This window comes from Phaethon lepturus, unplaced genomic scaffold, assembly GCF_000687285.1.
Source record: "Phaethon lepturus isolate BGI_N335 unplaced genomic scaffold, ASM68728v1 scaffold11079, whole genome shotgun sequence".
In the NCBI taxonomy this organism is placed as follows: Eukaryota; Metazoa; Chordata; class Aves; order Phaethontiformes; family Phaethontidae; genus Phaethon; species Phaethon lepturus.
In genome coordinates, this window is record NW_010562761.1 from 1 (window position 1) to 15,517 (window position 15,517).

Genomic DNA, 15,517 nt, shown 5'->3' on the forward strand with positions numbered 1-15,517 from the left:
ACCTAGTGATTCTGTGATTCTGTGAAAAAGTCCTTTGTTTTGCACCTTTAGAATGGATATTCATCTGTCTTCAAATATCTTCAGATTTTAAGTATGATTTTGATGCCTTTCTTTGACAGAGCTACAATAGAGGAGGCATATTCAAGGTCAATGACAAAACTCGCCAAATCAGCGAGCAATTACACACAACTTGGGTAAGTGTTCATAAGATAGAAATAAATAACTGCATACATATTAAGAATCAAGTTTTATTCTGGGTATTTTATTGATGATGTTGAAGGTAGCATAACTTTGCCACCTTTAAAAATGATGTTTCTTCAGTAACCATGCAAAATATCATGTAGCTATGATAAAACCAAAGACAGTACAGTTCTTTATTCACAGTTTAAAAAAGAAAAACACAAAGCCCAAAGATGGAGGAACTGTCTGTTCCTCTATTTAAGGTTGAGTTCTTTTCAGACGTAACTAAGAATGTGAGTTTCTATTCTGTGCTCCCAATCCTATGGTAATTTTTCTGAAGAGAGAACATATGGTCTGCAAATGTGGCAGTAAGTTTATTTGTTTCCATTATTTCTGCTTTCTGTAGTGTTGTCTCTGTCCTCAGATGTTAAGAATGAGACTTTTAAATATTTTTATTCCCTAGTTTAATGAAAGTTTTATACAGAGGGTATGTTTTTAAAAACTGGAATGATTAAAGGATATTTTTTTGTTAGAAATATTATGCCAGTGAGAACTCAGACTTCTTAGATGAGGCTAGATTTTTTTATTTGTAGTAATCACAACTAAAAATATGGGGAACTTTCATTAGTGGATAATTTGATACCAGTTATTGCTGCTCTTCAAAGATTCTGTATCTGCATGTTAGTTTGAACACCAGTGCTTTAAAGGCTATGTATAGTGTTGGTTTTTCAGCAACGTTAACCAGGATACTGAGGTAGGAGTGTATCTTTAGACCTGCTGGAGAAGTCCATTCAGTGTAGAAGTGTGAATCTGGGGTATGACCTGTCTCCCGCCTTCCTTTGTCGTATGGTTAATCTCTGTCTAATCAGTAAATACCTTTTAGTGGCAGAACATCTTTGCCAGTATTTTTTTCCTGCATCTTGTGGCTGTAGTGATCTAAGACAACTAGAAACTTAACTAACCAAGTAATTTATGATTTGTTTGTATTATTCAAGAATGTAGGTAAAAATACTTCTACATGTTAAATTATTTTGAGCTGCTTTTGCATCATCTTTAGGAATACCAGTTGGCATTATCGTGTGCTGATGATAGAGAAGATTAAGTGAGCTTTGCTGTGTTTTACTCATTAGAGTCAATACAGGTAAAACATAAAACATGGAAAAATTAGTAGATAGGATTCTAAGTACATTTGAAACATATTTAATAAGAATTTATAGCAGTTGTTGGGATTTTTGTTTCAGTTTTATGAACAGATGTGAAGTTCTGTAAACTTACCACTTTAGCACTATTAAAAAAATCATAGCCAACTAAGAGGAAAAAAATCCAGATGAACATTAAATACTATTTCCTCAATCTAGGACATTTGCACCAGTTTGGGATGTTTTCAAAACCTCAACAGAAAGACTAGCAAGCTGTCACTTGGATCTTGTGCGGAGATTACAAGAGCTAATAAAAGAAGTTCAGAAGTATGGAGATGAACAAATCAAAGCTTATAAAAAGGTTATTAATTTCTAATTATGCATATCCAATGACTTGTTAACATTAAAATTAAAATGGTTTGGTTTTGACAACCATGTGATATTTGGCAGACTAAAGAAGATGTTTCAGGAACATTGGAAGCAGTGCAAAATATTCAAAGTATCACTCAGGCCTTGCAGAAATCAAAGGAAAATTACAATGCAAAGTGTTTCGAACAAGAACGTTTGAAAAAGGAAGGAGCAACACAGAGAGAAGTTGATAAGGTAGTTCTGTGGTATCTTATTTTAATTCATTGTATTGTCAATCTGTAACACATTCACCTTGTGTTAGGAAGTGAAATGGCTAAAAGTAATTAAAAGTAATGGTTGTGGCTATTTCATAATGTGCATGATATTTTGAATACCTAGTTATGTTTTTTTTACACTTACTTTCTTATCTGTTTCAACTGCACTGCAGTTCTTAGTCTTTATTTTGTAAATACCTGCATCATATGATAATTTTGTTTAGTGGCTTTTACAGAAATTGCATATGATTGTTTCAGTATCTTTTGTGTTTTTGGATAGATTCATTACGTAAATATGCAAACACTCAATGCCCTTTTTATTGGATTGAGTAGGAGGTTTTGTGTTGTCCCTTCATTGAGACAAAGTAGCTAATTACGTGAGTATTTGAAATCTGTTCCAGTGAGAAAACAAGTTAACATTACTTTCAGTGCTAACCTAAAAGGTTCCAATTTCATGGACCAAAAACCCAAGGGATGAGTATCGTGATGTTGTATTTACTACTGTCCTTGGGTTATGGGAGAGTTTGATCCATTCACAGAATGACAAAATGGCTGAGGTTGGAAGCAAGCTCTGGAGGTTATCTGGTCCAGCCTGCCTGCTCAAGCAGGGCCACCTCAAGCCAGTTGCCCAGGTCCATACCCGGATGCCTTTTGAATATCTCCCAAGGATGGAGACTCCATGACCTCTCTGGGTAACCTGTGCCAGTGCTTGGTCACCCTCACAGGAAAAAAAGTATTTCCTGATGTTCAGAGGGAATTTCCTGTGTTTCTGTTTGTGCCCTTTGCCTCTTGTCCTGTCAGTGGGCACCACTAGGAAGAGCTTGGCCCTGTCTTCTATGTACCCTCCCTTCAGGTATGTAAATCTGTTAGTGAGATCCTCTGTGAGCCTTCTCTCATACAGCCTCAGCCTTTCCTCATGGGAGAGATGCTCCAGTCCCTTCGCATCATCTTTGTGGCCCTTTATTGGACTCTCTCCATTTTATCCAGGTCTCTCTTGTAATGGACAACCCAGAACTGGACACAGTACCCCACGTGTGACCTCACCAGTGCTGAGCAGGGGGGAAGGATCACCTCCCTTGACCTGCTAGCATTGCTGTAACTTTTTCCTGTTTTCAGGATACTAAGTAATAGAGGAAAGAAGTCATGTTTGCATGTCTCTATGCCTTCTCTTTTTAAATCTTGGTAACTCTAGCTATTTTCATTTCAGTTACATGCTCTGTGTAGTACTCTGATATCTTGATAGAGTTTGTTATTGCCTTTTCCCTGATGACAAAAGTGATCCTGCTGACCATACTCTGATTATTTTATATTTGATATCAGTCTAGGTTTTTTCCTAGCTTCTGTCTCAACTGACAGTCAGTGTTGGATTCTAGACACAAATCAGAAATATGTGGGTTGGCAGATGTTTTCCTGCCAGTCTGTTCAAAGAATACTTTTTCTGCATTCTTGTAAATAGATTGAAACTTTTCAGTCAGAAAAGTTGACTTGACAGAAGGCTTGTTTTTAAGATGTAACACTACCCTTGTTCCGTTGGAAACTATAAAATGTTTAGTCTGACTGATGTCTACATGAAAAGTGAGAAAGGGGAAGTGTTAAAGGATGAAGACTGTTTTTTACTGGTTTATCCATCTTCCCTAGATACTTCTGTTTGAACAATTAGGCCATAATTAAATGCTATGCAAGTACTTAAAAGATGTTTCCAGTGGGAGCAGGTAACCATGACATCTTTTCAGTCATGTCTTTGTTCAAATTTACATTTATAATTTCAGAAACATAGTGACAAGCATTGTATTCATTTATTTTTCCTTTGGTGGAGAATAGGTTTATTACTTTTAGCACAACATGAAAAATGTTTTCTGTCAAAATCACAAAATAACTGCTTTATCAGAATGCAGGATATCTATACCAATATGCTAAAAGCTTATCACAAAGCCAAATATTTGAAGAAATACTTTATTAAAGAATTTAAGGAGGTGTCTGAGACCTTGCAATTTTCATTGCAGCTGAAGGTTAGTCTTAACTTGTGTAATAATTTCCTGTTGTTCTCTGACATGTGAACTTCTCTATCTATAGTGACTTAACAAAAAATTCTTAACTGATCATTATTCTTTCACTTACTGTAAATCTGCTAAATAGATTGCAATTGCTAGCAATTGCTGCATCTGAGAATAGACTCATCCAGTTTTCAGAAGAGGTTACTGGTTAATTATACAATGTTCACATGTTTTATCGTTTTGTCTGTCCTGCTGAGTAGTTGTTTTTTATAGATGCTCTTCAGCACAGAACACTCAGATTCTGCTCATTGTTAAACATGATTACAAGAGACAGAATGATTTTGATATTGTCAAAATCCCGTGCATATGGTGTTCAATTATATAATGCTTTACAAAAAAGCTTTTTTTTAAAAAAAATCTTTTAACCATTGAAAAGGAAGGAAATGGCAAGTTAAGTCTGGAATCATCTTATTGCGAAGCAATCAGTTATTTTTAAAAGCAAGTGTTCATAGAGCACCTTGTATTTTCAGCACAGTAAATAGCATTTGGGAAACAAGATAGGACTGTTTTCTTCTTGGTAATTCCCCTGTGTGAATGTGCAAGAGTGAGAATAATGAAGTAAAATTTAGGACAAGTAACTGAGGCATTTGATACAAGCTGTCATGCTCTCCTTTTAATGCCTGAAGGATCCATATTCTTCATACAGTGAAGTATTTTCAGGCTTTGTTATGCTGTGTTTAGGAGACTATGTGACTAAGATCTGCATAAGCTTTCTCTGTAACTGGAAAAATGAAACTGTAGCTTTGGATCCTCTTCCTTTGAAGTCCTGGCTGATGTTTCCCCAGGTGAACAAGTGCTAATACTATACCGTTACTTGTGATTTTCAATTACATTTCTCTGGAAATTGCAGAATATAGCGCTCTCTTTCCATAGGGCACCTTTGTATTAATACATTGGAAAGTTACAGATAGTGGTCAGCTTTACAAGTCATTGCAAGTGAGAAATAGTTTCTGCTTTTATTGTGGGACAGATGAAATTAATTTGGAAGAGGGGAGAAGAGCTGGTTCTGAATGAACTAGAATGAACAGTAAATACACAGTGGTCTTTACTGGTGTCATTAACAATTCAGGAATACTTTTGAGTTACAACTGATGGGAAATTTCAATTAGATAAAGTAGGCATGTTAAAGAAGCTAGAAAAAAAGCTGGTGTTCAAGCCAATTTTAATTGTCATTGGCTTTTAAACTTGGAAATAGTAAGAATATCAAAGGTTTGAAAAACTCCCATCTTGTGTGTGTCATGCTGTAAGCTTTGAAAATAACTTTACCACAAACAAATCACATCATTCAGCTTTGTTCTCCATTTAATACCGGGATTCTCCTGTATTTGTTTTTGTCTTTTAAGAATATTAAACCCCCAGAAAGATGATTTTAGTTCATTAGCAACAAATAATGAGAAAAAAAAAATCAATGAACTGTAAAGCCAAAAAGGTCTATTATAAACAACACTGAGCTGCATAAATCTAGCCATCAGAATGTTCTGCATTAGCTTCACTTTCAAATAGCTCTTAATCTTAAAATTTCCATTGATGCAACACCTGTACTTTAGACTTTCTTCCTTCATTTCTGAGAACTGCACCTCCTTGTTTTTTTTACTATTGACCCTTTCAGAATTACACAAATACCTCTTTGCTCTGTGTTCCAAACCCACTTTCTTCCTGTTTTTCTGTTGCAGATTTAAATATTTGACAAGAGCTAATTAGTTAACTTCAGCAATACAAATTTAATTTCGAAATAAGTATATTATAAATCTGTCATTGCTGATAAGGTGAAGGGATTTAAAAAGGTAACAGAGCAATTACCTTATTTATGTGGTTTATGTATAGCTTTAAAGAGAAATCTCTAATGGCTCAAATCTGAGTTATTTGGTGGTGAAATTTTGTTATGACACTTCACTGTTTTGATATGCCTCTGAATATTGTTTTATAGATCGTCCTAGGCTTTCTTTTAATAGTGCCTTTAAAAACCTTGGATCAGATTGTATGTGACATTTGACACTTTTTTTGTACTGATCTACAGGCAGCAGTTAAAACAAAAAAAGCTACAGATACCTATAAACTGTATGTGGAGAAATATGCTACATTTAAATCTGATTTTGAACAGAAAATGACAGAAACTGCACAGGTAAGTGTTATATTAAATAAGTTACCTTTAAAGTAGATTAATATATGCCGTTTCGTCTCTGAAGACATCTGAAATCAAAGCTTTTGAAAAATTGGTTCAAGATACAATTATGTCCTTTGGAAATTGATTTGAACAATAATGTCAGAAGTAATATGTTTGAAGGGCAAACACTTGACCATGTATGTTGTGATGGCAGTGTTCTTGAATGACACAGTTGAGTGCTAGCACTCTAGAAAGACTTTTTGAAAGAATGTTTAGGAAGGAAACAAAATGAATTTCTGGAAGTATTGTAAATGTATTGTGATCATGTGGAAAATCCTGTGAATTGCTGGACACTCAGAACTCATTCATAAGAGTTTTAGTATTGGGCTCCATCGTGTTTTTTTATTTATCATTCCAGCAGAACACTTTAGTTAACAGCTTGTTAAAGTGTCTTCCCACGGTTTACCTGATATTGTGAAAAGCCCTTACATCTGCTGCAGTTTCTTGTGGGTTTTTTGAAGACTTTTAATCTGTATTCCAGAGTACATCAGGTTCTCTGTCTCATTGCATATGCTGCTTCTTGTTACCTTTGCAAGTTTCTCTTTCAAATCTGTTGATAGCAGACTTTTTTCCACTGTCCCAGATTTCAAAAAAGCAACCTTCATAATTTCTGCTTTTAGTAGTAAGAGTTAGTTGAGGACTGGTTGGCATATTTATTTGTATATGTTTCCTGGTTTAGTAAAGCTTTTACAAGATAGGAATTTCCTTTTTGGTTGAAAATTCTTTGTTCATTAGTTTCAAAGATTAATTTTTAGGCATAGATGGAGTTATTAGTGAGATTCAGTCATACTTGTATTTTTAACATATAAGTGGGAAAGTGTTAGGGTTTTCCTTAACTCCTTGGAAATTAAGATTTCACAGCATGCAGATTGTGTGTGCTGACATGTAAAAAGCTGCCCTGTCCTAAACTGTAGCCTGTTTTCCTACTTTGAGAACTTCATTAGGGTTTGATTTAGTTCATCCCTGAATAGATACTCAACACAGCTGTTAGAGAAAGGATACCACTTATATCACATACCAGAACTTTTCCCTCCCACTCCCAGTCCAAGCATTTGCAACAAAGAAGTGCTCAGGCACGCTACTGCAAAATTCTGCTTTTAACATGCCTGTTACATTAGGAGTCTTGACAACCTTTCCTTGAAGACTTTGCAGAAGGCATCTTTTTGTGCATATCCTGATTCTGTTCTGGTTGAAGGAGCTGTATTCCCTCTGCTTTTCTTTTCAGTTTGAGTTAAATTTGGTTATGTGCATTATTTTTCTCTCCTTTTAAAAAATCTGTGACTTTTAAATGCTTAATTTTTTTTTACTGTGGCGTGTAGAACAATGATGATTTCAGTTACTCAGTGGTATAAAAAGACTTTATTAAAAATGAAAGAAATTAATGGGTACCATGGTCTAGGCCATAAGGCCTGGTGTACTTCTTTCTCATCTCTGATCTGTGAAACTGTGTTTTCAATATATGTTTTAAGTTAGTATTGCTGTCAAGAGTAGTTGTCCTATTTCCATGCTTCTTCCTTTGTCAAGTATTTGTATGAGGAAGTACCTTGTAGAACTAATCCGGCTGAAATGAATGTATGAAGGAAGACTGACTTTAACCCAGAAGAGACCTGCAGTCTGGTTTATTAAGAGATCACACAAGCATTTGTGCTGGCACAAAGGCAGAGGCAATGTGGTTCCAAGGGCAGAGAATTGCATTTTTAAGCTGGTTTACCATGTGACACTGACCTGGACTTACGAGCATGTGTGTCCACCTGACACATTTACATGTGTTGCCTTAGCATTGTGTGTCTCTCTCTGTAACTTAAAGTACTTGCGTATCAGTTATCCTAGGCAATTTGATGGGAATTAGGACTGGAATTGGTATGTGTGATTACAATCACTTGAGAATTTTGGTACTGGGTGACCTTTTTAAACTTAACTAATATGTATCTTAAGAGAATTATTGGAAACAAGTATAATGTAATAGCAACAAAGAACCATTGAAGTGTAACATTCCTCCTGGGAAGTTCTAGAGATAGGAGTAGGTAGAATCAAATGGATATGTGAACACATACTGCTGCTACCCAAAACGGTAACTTTTTTGTAGTGTTCCTGTTAATGTAACTACTGTATTTGCTCAGTAAGCATTCCAAGTAACTCCATCATTGTGTGGTTTGTATAAATTGTAGTGCAGCCTGACTTTTGCTGTAGACCCCACCTTTTGCTACAAAGAAATCAAGCAATACCAGAAAAGATACTGCACTGTTCCATTTATTTGTCGCAAGTCATACAAAAGTGTGGCTCTTCTGGATCAAGAAATTCTTGCCCTGTTTGTTATTTACCTTGTTCTGGAAGTTATTGAACCTCCTCTGAAATAGATCCTGTGAATGCTTCTGATCCACTGCAGAGCAAGTTCAGTCAGGTTGCTTTAAATCTTTATTTAGTCTCGCAAAAGCTGTCTGCTGTCTATTCTTTACCTTACAAGAAAGAGACTGTGTTTAGAGCAGTTGACTTACTGCTCTCTGAAACAATAAGAAAAAGTTTAACAAACATGACTTCAATAAGCTGGCCTTGCTCAGTTGCACTGTAAACCTGTTCAAAGTGAGCAAGAAAGCTGTGAGTAATGAAAAGGAATTCTTGTTCAGAACTGCCAGAAGATAGACATGAAAAGTATTTTAAATCAATTTTTTTGTTGGTGAACTAGTGAAGGAAAATGTAAGTGCTTTCAGCAAGGAAACTAGCTGGGCTTTTCATTATGTATTAAAAAAACAAAAAAATAATCCATTTGAACAATCCACTACAACTAAAGAATGAGGGAAGTAACAGCTTATTTTGTATCTAGAGAGAATATGAAGGTGCTCTTTGTTCAGCTTTCTTATTTGTTTTATTAGGTAGGTATTACATATTTAAAGCAGGCTGAGATGTAGAAACAGAAAAAAAATCTTTTTACTATATCAGATGTTACAGCTGGGAAAACTTCACTATGCTTTTGAGCTGCTTTGCGTTTGGGGGAGGTGGGAAGGGGGTGGGGCACAGGGAGGGGCAGTTGCGATCTTTTTGGGTTAGGTTTTTTCCCCAATATAAAGATGGTACAAAGTTACCTCTCACTACAAACCACACTTTTCTAAAGGTCCTTAGTTCCTTGACTGCAATGGCCCTTTTAGTTAAGATTGAAATTTTCACTTAACACCTGGAAACTTTCCACACCTGTCCACATTGGAAATGAAAATTGTCATTCTGCAAGTATAAGTTGTATCTGTGGAATTTGGTTTAGGTATAATGGTGTAGCTGCATCTACAGTATGGTTGCAGGAGGGCCGCTCTAAAGATGATGTGATAGGAAAAACAACAACACCCATGAATATGTGGAAGCCCACTTCCACATATGAAGCACATCCTAGATTCTCTTAATTTAGAGTGCATTTCACTTGAAATATACTAGTTCTGAAAAGAAAATCAATGAGCAGTGTGAGCATTCTCAGCTGTTGCAGTGCAAAATGAGTTGGCTTACCTTAAGTCTGTCTTACACTGTTCACATACTATTTTTCTGAGGACAAACATCTTGAATTGTTGTGGCATTATTCTAGGTAATCATGTAGTAATGTCCTCACTTAGCTGTCCTCTTTTCTTAGTTAAACTCTACCAATCTTGTTGCATAAATTTTATGTATTTTTTCTTTTTTGTCATTTACTATCTTACCTGGAGTTATCAAAGTGAAGTGACTTGTGATGCGTCATTTTGTGAGGCTGAATTTTGAAACATAAGATCTTACAAACCTTGGATTGCAAGTTATAGTTTTGCTGTGATAAACATAGAAGGTTTTATTGTGATTAAAGAAGTAGGAAAATCACAGAAAATCACAGAAATCACAGAAACACTAGGTTGGAAAGGACCTTCAAGATCATCAAGTCCAATCATTAATCCAGCGCCACCATGTCCCCTAGACCATGTCCTGAAGCGCCACATCCACACGTTTCTTGAACGTTTCCAGAGATGGCGACTCCACCACCTCCCTGGGCAGCCTGTGCCAATACCTGACCACCCTCTCAGTGAAGAAATTTTTCCTAATATCCAATCTAAACCTCCCCTGGCGCAACTTGTGGCCATTTCCTCTTGTCCTATCACTAGTTACTTGGGAGAAGAGGCCAACACCCTCGTCACCACAACCCCCTTTAAGGTAGCTGTAGAGAGCGATAAGGTCTCCTCTCAGCCTCCTCTTCTCCAGACTAAACGACCCCAGTTCCCTCAGCCGCTCCTCATAAGACTTGTGCTCCAGACCCCTCACCAGCTTCGTTGCCCTTCTCTGGACACGCTCCAGCACCTCAATGTCCTTCTTGTAGTGAGGGGCCCAAAACTGAACACAGTATTCAAGGTGCGGCCTCACCAGTGCCGAGTACAGGGGCACAATCACTTCCCTACTCCTGCTGGCCACACTATTCCTGATACAGGCCAGGACGCTGTTGGCCTTCTTGGCCACCTGGGCACACTGCCCAGGTTCACTGTTTAGAAATTGGCTTTGACAGAAATTCCTCATGTGTAAAGATTTGTCGGAGTAAAGCTATAGTTATATTATGCAATTTCTATGCAGTTGCTAAGAAAACATCATGTCTTTATTTGCCAGATTTTCCACCTTGCTAGAAGCTTTTTTTAAAATCACATAGCACAGTCAATTATCGGAAAGGATCAAATAGCTGAAAGTACTAAAATATTTTTTAAAAGTCTTCTGTCTTATCTAGAACTGAGTAAAGTTGAGTTTGGATGATTTTGCTGTTGAGCAGTCTGCATATAAAAGTTCAAGAATGAGTAACAATTCATTTTTTAGAAAACATAAAACTTACAGGAAAGCATACATTTTTATAAAAAGGAGTAATGCTTACTTAAACTTAATGCTTACTTGAAAGTGTAGTGAGTTGGACAGCTAAAGGTCCTGTCTCATGATTTTTAATTTGTATTGTAGCTTAAAACACTAAGAAGTAGCTTGCATTTGTTGGTTCATTAACATTACCGATTCGTTTCAGTACATCTTTTTAAAATGGACTGATCTTTCAGAAGTGAAAGTAAACAATGTGGTTAATGATTATATCTGCAGTATGAATTATGTGGTTGTATTATAGTACCTAGCTTTATTCTTTGGTCAGCACCTTTCTGTGTTATGTACTGTACAACGCCAAGATGGCTCCACTTCAAAGACTTTAAATCGTAAGGGTAAAACAATAAACAAGGAGACAGTTGGGGCATGGGGATGCCTTCCACTGACAGAAAAAAGATCTCTGAATGGCAAACTGTTTTGATATGCATTATAGAGAAGAGTTTAAAGAACACTGGTACCTCTATTTTGCAGTTTTATGGGGAGCTCAAAACAAACATGAAGGAAACATCATTGGCATAACCTCAAAAGTTGACTGTGTTTAGATTAAAATTAGGTAGTGGAAACAGCTAGACACTGGAAGGACACGTTGTGTACATGTGTTGACAGCCCAATATAGTGACTAAGAAATATCATAGAGATGGACCATAGATAGTTTTGAAAGAAACAATGTAGTTCATATGATAAGGCAATCAGTAGAATAGGTAACATCATAGAGAGGGCTACAGAGGATAACCATATCCTCTGTAATTAAAAGGCTGCTGGAAGGAAAAAAAAGAATTTTTAATCTGCTTGATTGGTGGTAAGAGGGGTGAGTAAGTATGGTAAAAGAAACATTGAGAGTTTAGAAGTTAGAGATATTTGACTTGTCTGTATGGAGTTGTGTTTGCGAATCAGAGTAGCAGGAGGTGTGAAATGTGGAGAGATGGTCTTTGTAGAACTCTGTACAAATTGGAGAGAGGAATAAGTGGTGCTTCAAAGTTTGAACACACTTTGAAAGGGCAGTTACAGAAATAGGAAGAGAACTAGGAAAGAGCAGGAGTAAACAAAGATTTCAACACAATTATGGTTGACTGTTTGGGAGGATGAGGACATTTTTAGTTCTGATCTTTGGCTAGGAAGGAAGGGGTCATTGAAGACGTTGGAAGTGATTTTACAATGGCTGTCAGTCTGGGTAAAATGGAACAAACTGTAAAGATTATATACTGTGAGTTTAAAGATCAAACGAATCATATTTAGAGAAGCAAAAGGTACAGATTTAACTAGAAAAAGAGAAAGTATGTATATCTTGTGAGCAGAAGGAGAGGGTTCCAAGGAGGAAGTGTAAAACAGAACCAGAAATAAAATTTCTGGGTTTAGATGGAAAACACGAGACTCTTCAGTAATGGAGAAAAGAGGGGTTTTTTTTAAAACACCCTCTAACCCTATTTACTTTTGGTTGAAATAGGTCACATTTTTTTAAAAATCAAGATACATAAAAGTTTAAAGAGTAAGTAAAAGATTGGATAATGGTTCTAAAAGAATATATTATATTTTAAAGTACATTATTTCATAACTCTCTGAATTCCACATCTTCCATTCTTAAACGTTGCAAATACCATAATCAAGATCTGAATTTTTTTTCCATTTAGTGTATTTAATTATTAAAACTTAAGGTTTAGTATTTCAAGAAATGTTTTCATTATGAATAATTGCTTGTATTGGTTTTCAGAAATTTCAAGACATTGAAGAAACACATCTTCTTCGTATGAAAGAGATTATAGAATCATTGTCAAATACCATAAAAGAAATTCATTTACAAATAGGAGAGGTAACTTTTATATTTTCATTTGTTTGTTGGATTATGCTACATTTTTTTCCTAACTGTTAAATGAAACATTTCTTACTGTGTTTGTGGTAATTACAAGATCACATCTTTCAAATGATGGTAAGTTCAACATAAACTCAAATTTTTATGGCTTCCTGTTACACTTATAAGTTCAGTATTGCAAAATTTACAGAACAAGTCTGAATAAATTTTGTCTTAACAGAAAACAAAATATTTTGACAATTTGAAGAATTTTTAATGTATTTCACAGTTCTGTTCCCTAGATATTAAATTAGCACTCATTTCACACATAGTTGGGATACTTGTACTTTTCTTTTAGTAAAACTTGCAATTATATCACTCTGAAAACTTTCCAAATTTTTTATACACTTTGGATTTTATGAGCAGAAGATCTTTCAGTAACAGCAGCTTTTGTAGTATATTTTCTTTAGATAGAAGTTGGTTTAATTAATAGTCCTTAGAAGTGGTCCTTAATTTTTAGATGTTTTGAAGTGTAATTTTAGTTGTATACACTTAGAGTCACTATTCCTCAGTTTTGAGGTTTTCTGCTAATGAATGATGGTCACAAGGGTCATGTTACTTATTTCTAAAGCATATACATACTGTCTTGTTAGAAAAACTTATTAACAACATATGGTTGTTCCTTTGTCAGTCCAAAAACATTACAACAGTAATGCTTTTACTCAAGCAGGTGGGAGCTGTGATAATACAGTAGTAACAGTTCACACCCTTAACTGGTGCTGGCTTAAGAGACTGCTTGTCTTCCTGACATTGTAGTGGGACATGTTGCTGACAATTTCAGAAAATTATATGTACACAAGTCATTTATATGGAAGAAATAGAAGTAAATCATAGACCCATTATCAAGCTGTATTCATTCATCCCTAACTTGTATCTGTATTGTACACACACTTGCTAATACTAAAGCAGAGATGGGATTTCCTTGATAAAATGCCCATTGATTTCTGGGAGCCCTGTAATATATTTTAGAGGGAAGTATTCTGAACCTTAACTCTGGAGAAAACCGCTTTGTAAAGTTAATTACATTCTTACAGTTACTGGTTTTTCAATTCCTTTTGCATGTGGTGTGTTTTTTTGAAGGTGCACGAAGAGTTTTTTAATAACATGACAAATACAACAGTTGAGAGTTTAATACAGAAATTTGCTGAGTCAAAAGGAACTGGCAAGGAAAGGCCTGGTAAGAGATTAAACATATCAGAGTAAGAAGTGTTTATTTTAAAACTGTAGATTTCTACTTCTAATAAAAGGTCAAGCCCCTATTTGTTAATGTGTTATATTTTTAATGTACTTACAGTTTCAAATCCTGAGGATTCATTAACTTTTATATTAAAGGATTCATAGAAATTGATAACACACAATTTATTATGTGCATGTAGCATGGCAATTTGTAGCTCTGAGTCCCTCTATGTAGACCTTCAAGGAAGGTTTTTAAACTGTACTGTTCCTTGGTACATCACTGAAATCTGTCAAGAAACTGAAGTTCCTTGCACAAACTATGTATTGTCTGCTATATGTTTCTGCATAAATAATATTTCAAAACTTTATTGAACTTACTGACTTATTCAGAACAAATGTCTATAAAGCTGCTTATTAAACTGGATAATTAATGCTGGAACAGTTGCATCAGATTCTTTGTTTAGCTTCAAAAATTATCCATTTTAATAGATTGTATGTAGATTGTTTCTCTACTAAGCAGCAAATTGAGTAGTACTTTCTGAAAGTACTGCTTGCTGCGTGTGGTATGTAAGACTTTCCTGGACTGGCATAAAAGGACAATCTCACAGTACTGTGTATCTAGCATTATAGGAAAAATAAAGAGTTCCATTTAATATTTGGGCTTAATACACAGTTACTAGGTGTGTGAATACAGGAATTCAATAGTACTGTTTTCTATTTTCTTCAGCACTAGGAGTCCTGACTAGCATCTCTGTCTGCTAGTATAGAAGCACGAAGGGTTTTTTCAGAGCAAGAGTGTACATACCAGAGTAATCTTGAGAAGTTATATTAAATTGTTAAAGATGATTGCTAGGTATCTCACAGTGCCTCTATGAGGTGTTTTTAACATAACATTGTTTCATATTCTTTCTGTGATCCACTAATGCCAATATCCGAGTGGGCGGAGGTAAGATTGTACATGGAAAAATTTTTGAATGTTTCTTGTGTATTTTGCAATTTTTCAGTAAAGATTTAGAAAAAGTATGAACTTCAGGGGTTCAAGTTCACTTAGTCTGAAATCAGGACAAAGACACGAGAAAATTCAGTGTTCATACTATATTAACTAGTTAATGCCAAGATGTCTAGGGATCTCCATCTTGCATTCAGGATTCTGACTCCTTATGTGGCGGAGACCCTTGCTAATGTATTGTAGAGCACTGTGAAATTCAAGTTATCCATGCTATTATTGTGGGGTTTTTGCTAGACAACATAGTAATTGTAAGAAAAGTAACACCTCACCTTTTAAAACAGTGGGACAAGTTACACACGCTCTGTACTTACTTGCTGCTTTAACGGAGTTCTTCAAATCCCGTTTGTATTCCCTGGGGCCAAATAAAAGTTTCTGCTATAGAAACATAGAATCATCATTGAATAATTTCGGTTGGAAGGGACATTTAAAGGTCATCCCGTCCAGCTACCCTGCAATGAGCAGGGACATCTTCCACTAG

General features: G+C 35.6%; 1 protein-coding gene across 1 annotated transcript; it reads left to right on the forward strand.

Annotated features, from left to right (window-relative positions):
- Positions 1 to 119: 119 nt before the first annotated feature.
- Positions 120 to 14,031, forward strand: LOC104626459 (FCH domain only protein 2-like; the record flags this gene model as incomplete). The annotated part of the gene is made up of 6 exons (XM_010294389.1): positions 120 to 194; positions 1,539 to 1,680; positions 1,770 to 1,922; positions 6,014 to 6,118; positions 12,717 to 12,815; positions 13,935 to 14,031. Coding segments are annotated over 6 exons (671 nt in total), but the record flags the coding sequence as incomplete, so codon positions are not given.
- Between the last annotated feature and the right edge of the window lie 1,486 nt (positions 14,032 to 15,517).